The sequence below is a fragment of the Carassius carassius genome, chromosome 32 (assembly GCF_963082965.1).
Source record: "Carassius carassius chromosome 32, fCarCar2.1, whole genome shotgun sequence".
Taxonomy (NCBI): domain Eukaryota; kingdom Metazoa; phylum Chordata; class Actinopteri; order Cypriniformes; family Cyprinidae; genus Carassius; species Carassius carassius.
Window position 1 is genome coordinate 14,631,579 of NC_081786.1, and position 18,659 is coordinate 14,650,237.

Here is an 18,659-nt window from a genome sequence, read left to right on the forward strand (position 1 = left end):
TAAAGGTGACTTGACTTATGTTTTTGAGTGTTGATAGTTTTGTAATGCATTTCCAATTATTTAGTTCATGTTTACAGTATTTATTTTCAGTGAACCCAGTGCTGCTGAATACATGTAGTCATCGTGACCTTATATTCTACTACCTGTGTCATCATCAATACATTTTACAGTAACAGATTTCATTAGCTCAGATATAGCCTATTGGCATATTAACATTACCTGAGTGAGTTAATGACTAAATGTTTCGCAGTGTATTTAGCCTCGCAGCCACTCACGCTGTTGCGATCGAGATGCTGGTAATGGAAAGAAAAATCATTCATTTGATAGTTATAAAGTCGACAGGGGAGGACGAAGCGCGGCGAAATTAATAGCAGCTACATCATCTTCCGTTTCAGTGAGAGAAAACGACGAACGAACGTCGGAAAGCATGTATACCATTTAGACTAGCGGCCTTTAATTTATGATGAAGTTCACGTTGCTCTACTGCGAACGTTCTCAGCGCGAGAGTGCTTCTCATACAAATGAGATCCGAGAGCACGCGCGCACTCGCTCGCTCCCTCACGCGCTCTTTGACGTAGTCAGCCAGCTGGGCTCCGGCGTTCCAGCGCAGTACGTATGGCGCAGCGTTCCCAGCCACCCTTCACATTTCATTCAGTCTAAATTACGCTTTATCCTGAAAATAGGCATTCTGACGCATCTCTTTACGTGTCATCGTTTTTTTTTTAAACCGGGGTCAGAGACTTCGTTGAAGTAAAACTAGCCCAAACAGCTCTTATGAAATAAAGGATTTAATATTTTTTTATTTATCCGCTGGAGACGAAGAGTCACAGTGTTGCTATAGGAGCAGCTTTTATCGGCGTGCCTTTCTGCCTCACCGGCATCCTGTAACCAAGAAGAGGATGCGAACGGCGGTTTCGTAGGGTTATTGGTTATTTTTCGCACGGAATTCCGCAGTGTTACCTTTTGGGAACGTCGAAGAGGTGAATGCCAGCGCGCGCAACCGATTAATTGCGCGCGTGTTTCCCATGGCGCGGTCATTCACTTTTGCTAGTCGCGTCTTAATGTCGGCGAAGGTGTGAGGAGGAGACCCGCTCTGAAGGTCTGATGCTCGTCCTCCTCATCTGTCACAGCTTTATATCTCCGCCTAGACCAATTTGGTGAAAACACCTGCATTAATTTGGCAAGAAATGATTAGCGAGACATCTCTGACTGACAGACACTACTTCAGCTGTTTCTTGATGATACGGTCACGGGAGCTGGGAGATTTGGACTGCACGTACTGCCTTCAACTGTTCGCCGCCTGAGGAGCTGGATATGTTCAGACTAACGTGAAGATGGAAATTATCTTTGCTCTCCTGTGGTTATTGGCCACACTATTTGAAGGCGTTTTTTGCCAGGGAGTATACGGTAAGACAAACAGACGTAGCGGCTACGTACAATAGCCTTAACGGAGCTGTCGTGACCTTGCTAGGTAGATGAAAGATGTGTATGTTCATTCTCAATGATAACCAGTGTGTTGTAGGCCCTATAGCTTGCATGTCAATTGACAGTTCCTGGGTTACAGGTGCATTGTGGGCCATCAGTAGCCTGTGGTCATGTATAGCTGCCTTCTGAATGAAATATGTTGCCAGGCGGGATGGTTTATACTGATGGGACGTGTTGAAATGGCATTATCACTAGAAGATGCATTGCTCAAGCAAAGCATAAATATCCATGGCCATCACTGTGTAAACGTTACTGCAAAGTATGTATGGGGCTAGTTGTCACATGGGGAAGTTGTCACACTGTATTGCAGTTTAGTGAGCAATTCTGAATAATTCATAACTGTATTAGTACTTCAATTATATTATATTGAAGTGTAAATGTATTTAAATTTGAAATCTGTATGTTACTGAACTGGCTGGTACAAATTAATTGACCCATAACAAAAGTGGCCTTTTTATCAGCTGTGGCCATTGCTAAAGACAGAACAGTTTTACCAATGCAATACACTCTTGGGATAACGCATAACAAAAATTAAGTCGATTATAACATTTGAACAATATTGTATCATAAAATATTTGATTCATACTTTCTACTTAGAAACAATTTTAATAATAACATATTGCCTTAATTATTACAAATGTAAAAAAAAAAGCATTACCTTTTAACAATATTTTGTAAAAACGCATTGCATTGACTTGTCTTTAATATAATATCATTGTAATAAGTAATATTGATAGTCACAGTAAAGTAAAGTTTTGAATAGAAATATCAATTACATGTTTAGAACCCAGTTAAGAAACTTTCTCTAGTTCAGAAACCTCATCAAACAGAATAATTTGATTAATTTTGTCCTTTTGAAAATTTTAATATCATTACTAGCTGTTTAATAGTCAAGCATTTAACCTCAGTCTTCCATAATATTTCAGTGTCATTTCTTATTAACATAATATTTTAATGCTTGAGGACTAATTGACAGTGTCATTTCATATTTATTTATTTATTGTGCTGTCAGAGGCAATCAAGGCTAGTTTTAGTAGTTGTTGTCACTGTTTCAATGTAAAGGGTAGCCATGAAACGTGATGTGTTATTAAACAGTAACAGGACATATGATGTGAGGTTATTAAATTCCCTTTGTCAGAATTGTATGTAGGTTAAGCTGCTCAGGTCAACCATTTATTCTGTCACAGAAACCTACAATTCAGTGTCCTTCTGCCTATGGAATATTACAAAGGGATGCTCATAATGGGAGGAAGGCTATATAAAGCACTAACTGAGAAATATATTTTTTCTGACGTCACATGGATTACAATGACAGATTTACTGTTTCTTAATGGAATACTGTTTGGGTTAGTAAAAAAGAAAATAAAGGGAAGAATCAGTGCACATGATCTTAAGCTAATATTTGCTATAGAGGCTGGTTGAAAACACCTGAAGCCAAGCATGTTTGGACTGAGGTGGAACTCCCTTTATTATATATATTATATATATATTATCCCTTTATTAATATTGCAGAATCCATGATGTTCCTATAGGAGGCAGCTGGTAATAACTTCAGGCTATTCTTTTCATTTTGCTTATAAAGATTACATGGATGTCTTCTATTCATTATGGCACAAAGCCTTTTGTCAGTGTTACTCACTGGATGTGTTTATCGTGGGCCTGTGGTATTTACAGTAGTTGAAATTCAGTGGTCAAATGGTGTGATTATGTTCATGTTTCACAGTTTGTTGGCTTGTGTTCTATTTGTGAGGGGCATATGAACAAACAATTGATTCCTGTGTAATGACCTGTGCAAATGTGGGACTGTTGTGGGCAGTACTTCACTTCTAGGATCTGGATGCTAGTTCATGCCCTCTCAGTTTATGCCATGCTCCATGGTGAATCATTTTATTATTATTAATATAATAAGAAATTTGAAATTATTTGACAATGAATTAAAAAATGTGTAAAATAAACATATTTATATTTTAGATGACAAAGTATTTTTCAAAAATAAATAAACATTTAATAAAAATATAATTAAAAAGGAAGTAAACACTGTTACCAACAGGGCACTAAGTATTCACATAGTTTGTGTGCATTGGGAATAATATTTTTCAAATAAAGCAAATTTAATACTCATTTTACATAAAGCACACAGTGAAAATGACATGAATATGGCAGTGGACATATGCATAAAGCGCAGCATAATTTGAAATCACAAGTTTAAAGTTTAAAGCATTCAATTCACACAGACTGACCGTCACACAGAGAACACGCGATCATGTAGATCAGATGCACACTTCACACTATCTCACAGCTGGATTCATAGTTTGCAAAGTTTGTTAAATTAAATGTTCATTAGTCATTCAAAGATTTGTTTAAATTATATAAATGCGTATTTGCTTAATGCTGACGGCAAACGAGGAAGTATTATAATGTTTGCCTTCTATCACTAATAATATATAAGCAATCGTTATAATACTTTCTGTATACATTAATTCCTTTGTTTAACTGTTCTGTCTGATTATTAGACAGAACTGCTATAGACGACAGCATGTTTATCATTAAATGTTTTGGATTATATGACATATTTACCAAGAAATACTTTCCCCCATTTTAATTCTGTAGTTGGAATTTAAATTGAATTGACCACACCTCACATTGGAATTTAAATTGGAATGACAGAAAGAATAGTGTAACACAGCTAATGAACCCACTGATGAACTGATCCTGATGAACTTTTATCATAGCTTATCAACATTCAAACGGTTATTATTCGTGATTTAATGTGCTCCTATCTATAGACAACACCTCTCACTTTTAAAGTGGATTGATTGTTATTCTTTATTAAAAATCACAACAACAAGAAAACGTACTCGGTTACTAAACGTAACCTCGGTTCTCTCTAGAAGAGCGAACGAGTACTGCGTCTTAGCTAAGACGCTACGGGAAAAGTCTCTTTTCACGAAATACTGAAGCAATTTTTGTAAAGCGCATTTGCAGCAGTACACAGCCATAGGCGAGACGGCTCGTTCGCTCATTGGCTTGTTCTGCAGCAACTACACAGCCTATCGAGCGCGGGCTGATGCAACATCAGACCAATAAGGGCGCTTCGCGCCCTTCTTGCCACTTCCCGCCGAAACGGGTGTGGCCCAACCTATAAAAGGAGCTCGAAAAGGCTGACTCACCTGATTTATTTCATCGCCGAAGCGAACCAGAGTGAATCGTGCGCACGGCAGAGAACGCAGTACTCGTTCGCTCTTCTAGAGAGAACTGAGGTTACGTTTAGTAACCGAGTACGTTCTCTTACGAGAGCTCTCTCGTACTGCGTCTTAGCTAAGACGCTACGGGAACCCAATGCAAAACGCCGTGCGCGCAGGGATCACACACCAATAAACCTGAAGCAACGCCCAGGATTTACAGTGCACAGTCACCTGAGGGACTCACAGAGAGTCCAGGACAGAAAAGGGGGAAAGCCCTCCGTCCCATATCTAGCAGCATCCGTAAATGCGGCAATATGACATCACACAGCCGAGGCAAGCCTGACCAATGTTGCAATGCAGGTCTTACGCAATACTGCCCATATAACAGTCGGCAGCGCATAGCGCTCATGAACTCAGAATTCCCCTCAGGGCCCTGATTCGACTACACCGACAGCAGCCTTGCTTGCAAGGCGGGAACCTCCAGGTTATAGAACCTGATAAATGTAGACGGCGAGGCCCAACCTGCCGCCATACATATATCCTGAAAGGAGATCCCAGTAGACCACGCCCACGACGAGGCGACGCCTCTTGTGGAGTGTGCTCTGACGCCCAACGGGCACTGATGGCCCCTGGAAGCATAAGCTAACGCTATGGCGTCAACTATCCATCTGGATAGAGTCTGTCTTGAAACAGCCATTCCCTTGGAACGTCCACCAAACGAGACAAACAGCTGCTCCGTCTGCCGAAAGGCAGCAGAGCGAGACACATAAGCTCTTAAAACCCTGACATGGCAAAGAAGACTCGAGTCTCTATCCTCTCCTGACACCGACAGGGCTGACAGGGCAATAACCTGAGCCCGAAACGGCGTGTTGAGGGATTTCGGCACATAACCGTGCCTAGGTTTGAGTATGACCCTTGAGTCATTAGGCCCAAACTCCAAGCACGACTAGCCCACCGAGAGCGCGTGCAAATCACCCACACGCTTCACCGAAGCGAGAGCCAACAAGAATACTGTCTTGAACGACATATGCTGAAGGCTAACCGATTGGATAGGCTCAAAAAGGGCGACCCTTCATGGCCTCCAAAACCGCCGCGAGGTCCCACATAGGGACTGACGGAGGTCTGGGAGGATTCAGCCTCCTAGCTCCTCTGAGGAACCGGATGACCAAATCATTCCTTCCTATTGACTGTCCGAGCGCTGTTTCAGAAAACGCTGCGATGGCCGCCACATAAACTTTGAGCGTGGATGGGGCTCTGCCCTTATCCAACAGCTCCTGTAGGAAGGAGAGAACCTCCGTCACCTCACAACTAAGGGGTGAATATCCTCGAGCTGTGCACCAGCTGGAGAACACCGACCACTTAGAGGCATACAGACGTCATGTCGACGGAGCTCTAGCCTGAGTGATGGTATTCAGCACTCCCACTGCAAGATCAGCGGGTAACCGTTGAGCGCCCACACATGGAGGGACCACAACTCCGGTTGAGGGTGCCAAATCGAGCCCCTGGCCTGCGAGAGGAGGTCCCTCCTCAACGGTACTGGCCACGGGGCGACATCTGCTAACTGCATCAAATCTGGGAACCATGGTTGGTTCCTCAAAAGAGGTGCTACAAGCAGTATTGAACATCTCGTTTCTCTCACCCGTTCTATCACCTGCGGAAGGAGGGAGACGGGAGGGAAAGCATAAAGCGGGCAGCACAGCCATTCCCATGACAGCGCACTTTCGTTCTTGGAAAAGAACGCAAGGCAGTGAGTGTTTTCGTGGGACGCGAAGAGGTCCACCTCCGCCCTGGCAAATCTCTCCCACAACAGCCGGACTGTTTGCGGATGTAGAGACCATTCGCCTGTAGGAACATTGCCTCTGGACAGCCTGTCTGGACCCAGATTCTGTAGCCCAGGCACATGCACTGCCCTCAGCGAACGCATGTCGCGCTGAGCCCAAACCAGGAGGCGTTCCGCTAGCCTGTACAGGTTTCAGGACCCGAGACCGCCCTGGCGATTTATGTAGGACACCACAGACATGTTGCCCAAACAGACTAAGACGTGGTGATCCTTGATTTGGGGACAAAAGTGCATCAGCGCGTTCTCCACTGCCAGCATTTCCAGACAGTTGATATGATGGAGCTTTTCCCGTTCTGACCATAGGCCAAAGGACGGTCTGCCCTCGAGCAGCGCTCCCCATCCCGAAGTGGAGGCGTCCGTCGACACCATCTTCACATTCGGGGAAGTCCCCAGGCTTACACCTGATCGGTACCAACCGTTCGCTGTCCAAGGTGCCAGAGCTGTGACACAGCTCTGATTGACCTTGAGATGCAGCCGGCCAGACGCCCACGCTCTGCGCAGCACCCACGTCTTCAGCCAGAACTGCAGGGGGCGCATGCGGAGCAGGCCCAGCTGCAGAGCCGGAGATGCTGAGGCCATGAGGCCCAGCATCTTCTGACAGTTTTTGAGCGACACGGTCGCGCCGCAGCGGAAAGAACTCGCTGCGCGCTGAATGCCCATCACGCGCTGTGGTGACAGCCACGCCGTCATGGAACACGAGTTCAGAACTATACCCAGAAACAGAATCGTCTGACTGGGGTTCAGCGAACTCTTCACCCAATTGACACTGAGGCCGAGCTTCTCGAGGTGATCGAGTAAAACGGCCCTGTGGTCCACGAGCTCTGCTCGTGATCGGGCCAGAACCAGCCAGTCGTCCAAATAATCCAGCACTCGCATGTCTCTGAGTCTGAGAGGAGTGAGCGCTGCATCCATGCACCTCGTAAACGTACGAGGAGCCACGGAGGACTGTAAACTGGTATGCCTGGCCCTCGAAGGCGAATCTCAAATATCGCCTGTGGTTTGACGCTATCTGTATTTGAAAATACGCGTCCCTCAGATCTATTGACATGAACCAGTCCCCTCTGCGAATCTGCGCAAGGAGTTTCCTGGTCGTAAGCATTTTGAAACTGCGTTTCATCAATGCCTTGTTCAGCTGTCTTAGATCCAGTATGGGCCTGAGACCCCCGTCTCTCTTGGGCACCAGAAAGTATCTGCTGTACAGCCCCCCCCCTCGCTTTGAGCTTGAGACACAGGCTTTACAGCCCCTTTGCTCAACAGTTTTGATATTTCGGCCCGAAGTATGTGTGCTACTTCTGTTTTGACCGTAGTTTCGATGCGCGCTGAAAAGCGCGGAGGGCGTCGAAAAAACTGTAGCGAGTAGCCTCTCTTTATAATGCCTAGCACCCAATCCGAAACCCCTGGAAGCGCTGACCATGCATCTGCATGAATGGCTAAGGGCTGGATGCAACGCTGATCACAGCGGGCAGATCGCTCCTCCTCGACCCCGTCCCGGCGCTTAACCGACTGGGGGAAGGCTGAGCAGGTCCCGTGGGACTCGATATGTCTGCGAGTAACTGGGCTGCATATGTGCACCTTTACCACTTTCAACTCGCTGTCTGCCTGTGCAGAGCATACGTGCACGGGCCTCGTTTTTACAGAAGCCACGCGCCATATGTGACATAGTGTATGTGGGCACTGGGGAGTGGGCACGTTTACTATGCGGCGCGCTCGACCGATCTGTGTCGATCTCATGTGCGCGAGCCCTGTGTGCAGGGCTGTGCTTACATGTGGAGATGGGCACTGAGGAGTGGGCATCGTCACTGCATTTATAGCACCATCGGCCGTGGCCGGACGAGCGTGCACGGGTTTTGTTTTTACAGAAACCACATGACGCGTGTGACATAGTAATTGTGGGCACTGAGGGGTGGGCACGCTTACTATGCAGTGTGCGCGATCGACTTGAGTCACTTTTATGGGCGCAGGCCCTGTGTGCAGGGCTGTGCTTACATGTGGAGATGGGCACTGAGGACTGGGCATCGTCACTACATCTATAGCACCATCGGCCGTGGCCGGACGAACGTGCACGGGTTTCGTTTTTACAGAAACCACATGACGTGTGTGACATAGTGATTGTGGGCACTGAGGAGTGGGCACGTCTACTATGTAGTGCGCGTGATCGACTTGAGTCGCTTTTATGGGCGCGAGCCCTGTGTGAAGGGCTGTGCTTATATGTGGAGATGGGCACTGAGCAGCGAGCAACCGTACAGGCTTGCGCATTGCAAAAAACGCTGAAACAGTCACAATCTCTGGAACTGAAACAGCGGCGCTCTTAGGTGAGAGCCCGGCCACAGCGGAACTCGTACACCGGCGCTTCGATGAAGCAGCCATCGTGTGTAGTGCCGACGCAGCGTCATGCAGCATGCATAGATGGCTTTCCTAGGATGGCTTCGGGGCTCCCAGCCTCACCATAATCCTCTGCCGCGGTCCCCGCGGCGCGGGGCGACGGCTGGTAGAGCGAGAACGGGGGTCTCGAGCTGCGTTGCTGAAGCTGTTGTGATAACGGCTTTTGTGTGCAGGGAAGTGGGCAACTGTGCAGGCTTGCGCATTGCAGAAAACACTGAGACAGTCACAATTCCTGGAACTGAAACAGCGGCGCGCTTGGGTGAGAGCTCGGCCACAGCGGAACTCGTACACCTGCGCTTCGATGAAGCAGCCATCGTTAGTAGTGCCGACGCAGCGTCACAGAGCAGGCTTTAGATGGCAACACCGCTTTTGCCGCCGTCCAGCAGAGGGCGGACAAAGGTGCGTCGCTATCGCCTGTTCCACCGGCGGAAGTGAGTGATAGTTCCTGTTTTTAGCATCATCAGTGTGGAGAATGCTAGTGAGACAGACGAACGAGTTCGCGCTAAATATGGAGCGTTCCAAGCCTTCGCCACCTCTTCGTGAAGCTCAGGAAGAAATGAGGCGGGCTTTGAGAAGTATCCGGCAGCCATATCACCCTGGAGCCCAAGACCGGTTTCCCACTGAAGCTAAGCAGGGCTGAGCCTGGTCAGTACCTGGATGGGAGACCTCCTGAGAAAACTAGGTTGCTGCTGGAAGAGGTGCTAGTGAGGCCAGCAGGGGGTGCTCACTGTGTGGTCTGTGTGGGTCCTAGCGCCCCAGTGTAGTGATGGGGACACTATACTGTCAACAAGCACCGTCCTTCGGATGAGACGATAAACTGAGGTCCTGACTCTCTGTGGTCATTAAAAATCCTAGGATGTCTTTCGAAAAGAGTAGAGGTGTGACCTCGGCATCCTGGCTATATTCGCCCATTGGCCTCTGACCATCATGGCCTCCTAACAATCCCCATATCTGCTGATTGGCTTCATCACTCTGTCTCCTCTCCACCAGTAAGCTGGTGTGTGGTGGGCGTTCTGGCGCACTATGGCTGCCGTCGCATCATCCAGGTGGATGCTGCACACTGGTGGTGGATGAGGAGATACCCCCAGACTATGTAAAGCGCTTTGAGTGCCTAGAAAAGCGCTATATAAAAGTAATGAATTATTATTATTATTATTATTATTATTAGTACGCTCATCCGAAAGGGAAATACCATCCAGCCGGGAACGAGAGGGGGGGCGCTGGTGCAAACCACTCGCGGCCGAGACTCATCGCGGCCAACACGAGCATTCGCCCCGGCTCCTTCTCGATGTCAGCTCGTCTGCTGGGCTTCTGAGCAGAAGGCGCGAGATCCTCGGAGCTCGCCCAGTCCTCACTGCCCGAAGCTAGCAGAGAGCGCGTGTCCTCTTCCCCCGACGCGGCCCTGAGATCAACTTCCTCGGACGACGCGCCGGCAAACAGCGGGCGCTGCCCACCGGGAAGCGATGCAGGGGGGCCGGTGAAGCAGGGCGAACCGGCGAGCTCGGTTGAGCTGAAGACTGTTCCGGAATCCGCTGGAAGCGATGCTTTTACGGCGCCTCAGTGCAGCGGAGAATGCAGGCTCAGAGAAAAAGGCCAGGCGAGTCCTCAGAGTCACCATGGCAACAGCTCGCAGTGGGGGCATCCGCCGTCAGCGAGCGCGAGTGCTGCATGATCTTCACCCAGGCAGGAGACACAGATGACTCCCTCGCTGAGTGGGGCTCTGACGAGCCGCAGGAAGGCATCTTAAAAAAGACGCGAGCTCTTTTACGAGTGTGTGTTGCAGGGCGATCACACACACACACACATAAAGAACAGCTTGGATATAACAGAATTGAAAGGATATAGGCGCCGGATAGCGCAGCAGGACCGGCAGTGGAAGGCGGCGATGCCAGCAGCTTCAGAATGGCTCGTCCTGCTGATGTGCTTTCTCAGACGGCGCTTGCTTCCTCCGTGATCCAGCGATGCGTGAGCTTCGCTGAAGAGATGAAAAATCAGGTGAGTCAGCCTTTTCGAGCTCCTTTTATAGGTTGGGCCACACCCGTTTCGGCGGGAAGTGGCAAGAAGGGCGCGAAGATGTTGCATCAACCCGCGCTCGATAGGCTGTGCAGTTGCCGCAGAACAAGCCAATGAGCGAACGAGCCGTCTCGTCTATGGCTGTGTACTGCTGCAAATGCGCTTTACAAAAATACAAAATTAAGGATAATTTTTTGCTTCAGTATTTCGTGAAAAGAGACTTTTCCCGTAGCGTCTTAGCTAAGACGCAGTACGAGAGAGCTCTCGTAAGAGAACAGTAGGCTACAATGACAAACTAACTTACATAACCTTTATTAACAAAAAGGAATAAGATGAGGCATGGCATATAGGCCTACACCACATGCTGTATTATTTACTGACTAATAAATTACAGAATGTTTAGCAAACACTGAGGAATCAAATAAATAAAAAAGAAAGAGAGCCTTCATAAGTAAATAGCAAAATGAAAACAAAAATAAAACTAAACTTGCTGTCGGTGACAGTGCTTGCATTTTTCCCCCAAAAGAATACCAGCATGTTTATCTTCTCTGGTTTAAGAAGTGGTCTTTTACTTAACTTTAGCTTGAAAACCAAATTCTCAGTCTGCCATCATTTCCTCAATGTTCGCATCATTTTTGTAGTGCGCTGTGCTCTCCAAAATGCAAGCTCTTTTGCATTTTGTCTTTTCTAAGTTAAATATTTTTTGTTTTGTATTGTTTATTTGAAATATTGATTATTGTTAGATTATATCATGATCTCTGTTAGATTAATGTGAGTTTGCCTCTTTGCAATCCTCCTCCCTTCTTACTCGCTCCTTCCACAGATGTTTCCTGTTTTTAATACATATGAAGTGTTTTTGTCTTCTCTTTATCTCCTGCCCTCCCTTTCCTTGTGTCTCTTTACCTCTGCATGCGCAGATGATACCTAAAGGTGAATCGGTGAAGATTGATGGGGGGACCTTTTTAGACCAGGTTGTTGAGTTTTAGTTTGTCCTTTACAGAAAGTTGAAAGGCTCAGTGCCAGTATTATTCCTTATATGTCCAGTAATTCCTGATCACATGTATGTTTATATAACTTGTTGTTTTGGCTCATATTCAACACATACGTAATCCACACTGTAAAAAATGTACTGTAGAATTCACAGGATTTTACTGGCAAAAAAGTTGCCAATAAAATCCTGTAAAAATGATGCTAATTGCTGTAAAATGGATTACAGGACATTACTGCAAAGCAAATTACAGTTTATTGCTGTATGTGAAATACAGTAGTTTGTAGTATTTTTTACAGTAACATTGAATTTAACTTGTAGTTTATTTTACAGCAATATTTTGTAATTTCACTAAAGTACAGTATTTACCTGGCAAAAAAGTTGCCAATAAAGTCCTGTAAATATATTTTACAGCATTTATTTGTAATCTCATTAAATTACAGTATTTAACTGGCAACAAAAGTTGCCATAAAATCCTGTAAATACCCTTAAATACAATATGATGTTGTAATAATTTAACAATTAAACTGCTTTAAAGAATAATTTTAACAGTAAACTATAAAATACTGATATAAATGCATTATCATGCATTATAGAGCTCTATCTTAATACATTTACAAATGAATAAAAACCAAGTCAATGATGTTGCAAATAAGTATTTATTAAAACTGTCAGAAAGACATTGCAAGGCTTTTACTGGTAAAATACAAATTTCAGTCTTTCAACAGAAAATAACAGCATCACAAATAACTACAAATACATGTTAAAAAAATAAGCCATACTCAGAGTAGAACATTAACTTTCTATTAAAATGAAGGTCAATCAACAGAATTTGTATATTTTTTGTAAAAAAAAAAAAAATGTTTTAAAGAAAATGATTAAATTAAAATGCTGAAATCAACATTAAATCACAAATTCTGTTGTTTGAGCTTATGTTCTGTTAAATTAAGAATATTCATGCAAAAGACAATTTAATAAATACATACTGAAAGTCAAAATATCTTAAATTGTGTTCTGAAGACGAACAAAGCTTTTACGGATTTGAAACGACATTAACCACTGTTAATCACGTTAACAGTGATTAATGACTGAATTGTCATTATGGGGTTGAGTAACCCTTTAAAACTAAATAAGTAACCTTTTTCGCAAATGAAATTACTTAAGTAAAACTTGTTACCTTTAAAAAAATTAAAGTGTGCAAAAGATGCCTGCTCCCGGGACGCCAGACTGAAGTTGTAATAAGACTCCAAATCCAGCTACAAGTTGAGGTATGAATTCACAACCATCTGACCCTCAAATAGTCAAAAGCCAATGGGTGGACCTGAAATTAAGAAATATAAGCAATAATGTAACCTACAATGCAGTATTTCAATATAAAATGTAATCTAAATTACAATTTTATCAAATAATTTAAAGAATTAATACATTACCTAATAAAATCAGCTTCAGAGTCTTGAAGCATCAAACATTTCTCCACATCAGCTGCTATTCTTTGCACCTACAAGACATAAAGAAAATAATCTTTTACATAATTAATTAATAAAGGCATTTACATAAATGAGACCAAAATTAACACCCAAAAATGGCATATATTATAGAATAAACAAACTATTATAAATTATAATTATAAATTATAATATTACATTGTAGAACTGTACCACCAATCAAATTAAATAATTTACAGTGCAAAATTACAACTGTGTAATGACAATTAATAAAAAATACAATTAATAAATGTTGGAAAAATACAATGATACTTTTTAAACGTGAAACTAAACCGCCATTAGGTGGCAGTAAATATCTTAATGAGGGAATCAACTGAGTCATTAATTGAACCGATCCGTTCAAAAAGCTGAATCATTCAGCAAAAACAACGCTTAGTTTTTGTTTGAGGATGAGCAAACTAGTTTTGCTTTGATCGTTGTTTGGAACTATTTTCGTTGGTGAAAGAGAACAACAGTTAATATTGTGTCTGAAAAAGTAAGTAACTTGTTAACTAATTGTTTATTGAACTATGTATTTGCAATCGTGATACTCACGAATACAGCTCACTTGTGATGCTACTTATATCATATGTTATAAATAAACTCAACAGTTGAACATTTACCTCATGTATTTTCCGTGAGTTTATGTAAGCTTGTTTTGATATGTTAATATAATCAGAATCAGTCTCGCGTTTCGATGCTTCCTCAGTTTTTTTTTTTTCCGAGGTCTTTTTTTATCAGGCTAACTTGTCCAGTCGGGCATATAAAGATGTCTTTCACTTATTATAGTAAAGCGTCACGTCAATATGGGACAGTTGAACACATATAAACAAATCAACACATATAAACAAATGAAATTTTACATATTTTGCTGATCGTCAGTTACTTCGACAGATAGTAGTTACTATGACAATCATTCGCATTGGGCTTTATGATAAAAGTTAGGTAAACACTACTTTAAATGCTCTCAATATGAAAATGTAACTTCCAAAAATCGAATATTTGGCCTAACTATGCTAGGATGGCAATTTCCAGTTTACTGCACATAAGTTACCAAGGCCACTTGTCTAAATGTCAGGATAGGAGGCTATTGTGACATGATATCGCTTATACATTAACTTAAATAAATATAAAAAGGATATATTTCTTAAGTATAATTAAGTGAACTTACCAGGAATTATGAATAAAGCCTCTAATCTTCAATCGTTTTCGCGCTGCTCCAGTCGGCTGGGTTTTAGATTTGAATGATGCGCGCGCAATCCCATAATGCCACACTACAGTAAGTTAGTGTAAAAAGCAGGAACTACAGTGACAACACCTGCTTCTTGTAAATGAATTACAGTTGACGTGGAAATATACTGTTCACAACTGTAAAACCTTATTTGACCCATAATGCATTAGGAATTACAGCTGCATCTTGTAAAATCTTTATACAGTAAAATTCTGTAAAATTTTGCTGTAGAAACTACAGCAATTTTTTACAGTGCATATCTTATTGGTTGAAAAAGATCATTGTCATACCACTTTTATTTTATCCTATATAAACTGAATGTATAACAATAAAGATTTGAAGTGAAGGTATACTCAGATCTTGTGTCTGTCGTGCCTTTTCTTCCCACGGCTGTGAACACTTCAGAAGGACTGAGAAGAAACTTTTGGTGGCGAAGATGTAGAACGGGACCATTCTGATACTTTACAAATTTAACAATTATAAAAATGTCTTGGCGGCAGCTTGTTTTACTTATTCTTTCTTCAAATACTGTATGCTCAACTCTTATCAATCTCTATTCAAGTAATGTTGCTTCTAGTGTTCCCATGACAGCTTTTTCTTTTTTTCCCTTTGTTGAATTTGCCTGATCAAAGGATTTGTTAATGGAACTTATCTTTGTGCTTCTTACACTGATTTTATAATAAAATAGAGCAAATATTAAGAATGCCCCTGCTATGTATTGTTGAACAGAGATTATATTTTTTTAATGGCCTAGCTGAACTTGTTTTCCGTTACAAAATTAATAAGAATTACTTCTCAGTCAACTCAAATGAAGATGCCGACTGTAAAGACTGCACTTGTTTGATGCGAAATCACATTGTCCCACTGGATGAATGTTTTATAGAACAGTGAGACTAATGCATTATATTACAGCATCCCAACAGGCCACTTAGGCCGAAATAAAAAAGAGGGCTCCAATAGTAAGACATCTAAGAGGTCGATAAACATTTAGTTCATGTACAGTAATTCACTACAACTGTTGGTAAATTGTTTGATTTAATGTCAGCATGGTTTGATTGGCGATGTATGGATATTTTTCTAATATTTATATTTTTTTACCCTGTGTGATGGCTGTCTGTTTCAAATTTCATATGCAGCCCTTCCATTAATTTCAGCCTCATATCTACACAGACAGTCGACTGAGTGGTCAGCTGATAGTATCACTAAATGCTTCCGTTCTCTGCTTTTCCAGTGTTAATCCGAGCTGCTAATATTTATGTGTTTTTTATCTTCTAGATCCCATCTGTCCATAGAAGATTTGCTTATATTTTACCAACACTGACAGAATAATCAAATGCATTCTGGTTATCTGACCACAACAGACTGCTTTAGTTTCATTGTACATTGTTGTTAAGACTGGAACCTTCAGAAACGGAGATCAGGCACTAATTTTTCTTTCATTTTTCTACATCTGAAATGCATCCTAATGGTCGCATACTGTTTGTTACTGTTGTATAATATTGGACTTTGTAACTGGAAGTATATTTGAGGTGGTGGGGGTGGATGGAAAATGGCATTCAAATACATTATGACTCAGTGTTAAACGGAGTTCGCCAATTGCCTGTGACGGTTTCCTCCAGATTGGACTGACCACTGTGAAAGGGCCATTCTCAGTTCCTCTGGCTTCCACTGTAAATAATTCACACCTCTTACGAACAGCCACTTAAAAGGACTATAGAAATTGTACAATATTCAAGATGCGTTTGCATTTCCTGTGGTATTTCTGGAGGGGAGGGGGAAACGGTTGAAATCGTGAATGGTGTTGAGGTGTGACATATGTTATTGCAGCCATGTAGATCTTCATGTGATGGTTTCATTGTGCAAAGAAGCTCAATTACTCCTCTCCTGCTACACACTATTCTTACACACCTTGGTAGCAATCATCAGCAGAGTAACCTTGGGATGTACAAAGCACATTGCGGTTGTTAAGCATTACTGTTAATGTGGAATGCAACAGCCTTCTTTACACATTTCCCTGAATTATTTATTGACTTTCCACTCCCGGTTTGTGTAGCACATTTAGTGTGCCATGTTCTGTAAGATATTAAAGACTAAGGCAACGTACAACAAACTCAACACAACTGCTAAACAGAAATGACATGCATGGTTACACAACTGTAACTGGCTTGCATACTTATAGTTGGAGTTGGTAAGATTATTAAGTCTTTTATGCTCACTAAAGCTGTGTTCATTTATAATTTTATTATTGATTTTTTTCCCCCAAACAATTTAATTAAAAACTACATGTCTATACTATATAGCCTAAACTAACTTTGTCATTTATATATATATAAATGTGTGATTTTGGCCCATTCTTTCACACAAATAGTTTTGAAATCTTGAATGTTCTGTGGTAGGGATGGGACGGTATGAAAATTTAATATCACGATTATAGTGACTAAAATTATCACGATTATCAATATTATCACGGTTTTGTTGAAACGAGATGAAAGTGTTCAAAAATAGTTGATGCTCACACTGAAAACATTTCAGCAAGTTTTATATTTAATAATCAACAAACAACTAATAAAACAAGCAACTCTATGCACTTAATTTAAAGAAAGATTAAATTCTGTGGCATTTCCTTCCTTACAATGAAAAGTGTAGAAGCATAGAAAAGCATAGAAAAGTCACTGACTTTCGCCATTCCTTCTCGAAAAAAAACAAAAAAAACATTGTGCGCTGCGCTTGCGTCAGACTGTTGCTGGCTGGACATGATTTAATAGTGAGTTATTAAAACCGCGATAATCAAACACGGTTTTAATGATAATTCATTTTTAAACGATATTACTAACCTTCAGCACATTTTATCACGGTTATCAATAAAACCGGTTATCGTCCCATCCCTTTTCTGTGGGTCTCTTCTATGAAATCTGATCTTTAGTTCTTATTTTCTATTGGATTCAATTCAGGTGATAGGCTGGGTCACTCTAGAAGCCTTATTTTCTTTTTCTGAAACCAATTGAGATATTCCTTGGCCATTGTCTTGCTGAAGTGTCCACCCTTGTTTCATCTTCATCATCCTGGTACTGTAGGTGTTGGGACAGAACCAGCTAATATTAATTTCCACTGACTATAGGGGCAGGTAGATTTCAGCTGGTGTCTTGGTTTTCCATGCCTTTTTATTTATTTATTTTGTTTTCTTTGTATATATGGATTACTTCGGTTGTTACCCACATCTAGTGAAAATGTAAAAAAAATGTCCTTTAGAAATATATTTACTGAGAAAAATGGTGACATGTTAAATACATATATATATATATATATATATATATATATATATATATATATATATATATATATATATATATATATATATATATATATATATTAGGTTTAGGTAAGGAATTTAAACCCCCACATAATAATTCAGGTAAATAATGATTGGAAAGCAGTTTTGGCACTTTAATAACAGCAGCTCTTTTTGTTTCATAGGGAAAAATATCTCAGGAGCTTTGAGTGATATGTGGATAGGTAGGTGCTGACAGAATTTTCTGTTTAAAGCAATTTATCTGCAGGAGGTGTGACTTGATTTGACTGGCACACTTTCCACTGCGAGTGTTGTTGTTTTTCCCCACAGCATTGAAAAATAAATAAATAAATAAAATTGTGCCTGCAATAATAATTGTGCACTTCAAATCCATATATTTTATTTTGGAAGTTGCATTCAAAATGCTCTAAAATCTGTAAGCATGTGTTTGAAAAGGCAGAATGCTTCTGGCTCTGATTACTGGAAAAACATTAATTTGAGAACCACACTTACACTCATTTATAAAGATTTGCGATTGACAAAAGGTTTCACTGGGGGCACACATAAATATTACAATACTTTTATCAAGTACATTCTAGCACACATCTTGTAATATACACTAAAGTTTTCTATTAACTAGATGTGATGCAGAAAAAAAACTTTGTAACCATGCTTTGCTGTCTCGCTGCTAATTTTGTAAGGTTTCAGCAGGCTTTCCACTCAAGTTCTCAAGCATGACAGATGTGCGGATATGCTCGTGTG

General features: G+C 41.8%; 1 protein-coding gene and 1 pseudogene across 2 annotated transcripts in view; both read left to right on the forward strand.

Moving 5' to 3' along the window:
* Positions 1-572: 572 nt before the first annotated feature.
* LOC132112792 (MAM domain-containing glycosylphosphatidylinositol anchor protein 2-like) overlaps positions 573-18,659 on the forward strand; it is a 156,435-nt gene continuing 138,348 nt past the window's right edge. The window contains exon 1 of one of the 2 annotated variants that reach the window (XM_059520456.1): positions 573-1,407. In XM_059520456.1, coding sequence (XP_059376439.1) covers positions 1,335-1,407 — 73 coding nt within the window. In that variant the 5' untranslated portion in view covers positions 573-1,334. The remainder of the gene's footprint in view (positions 1,408-18,659) is intronic. The other variant, XM_059520455.1, reaches the window with a different exon arrangement.
* Positions 9,471-9,587, forward strand: LOC132113404 (5S ribosomal RNA; annotated as a pseudogene).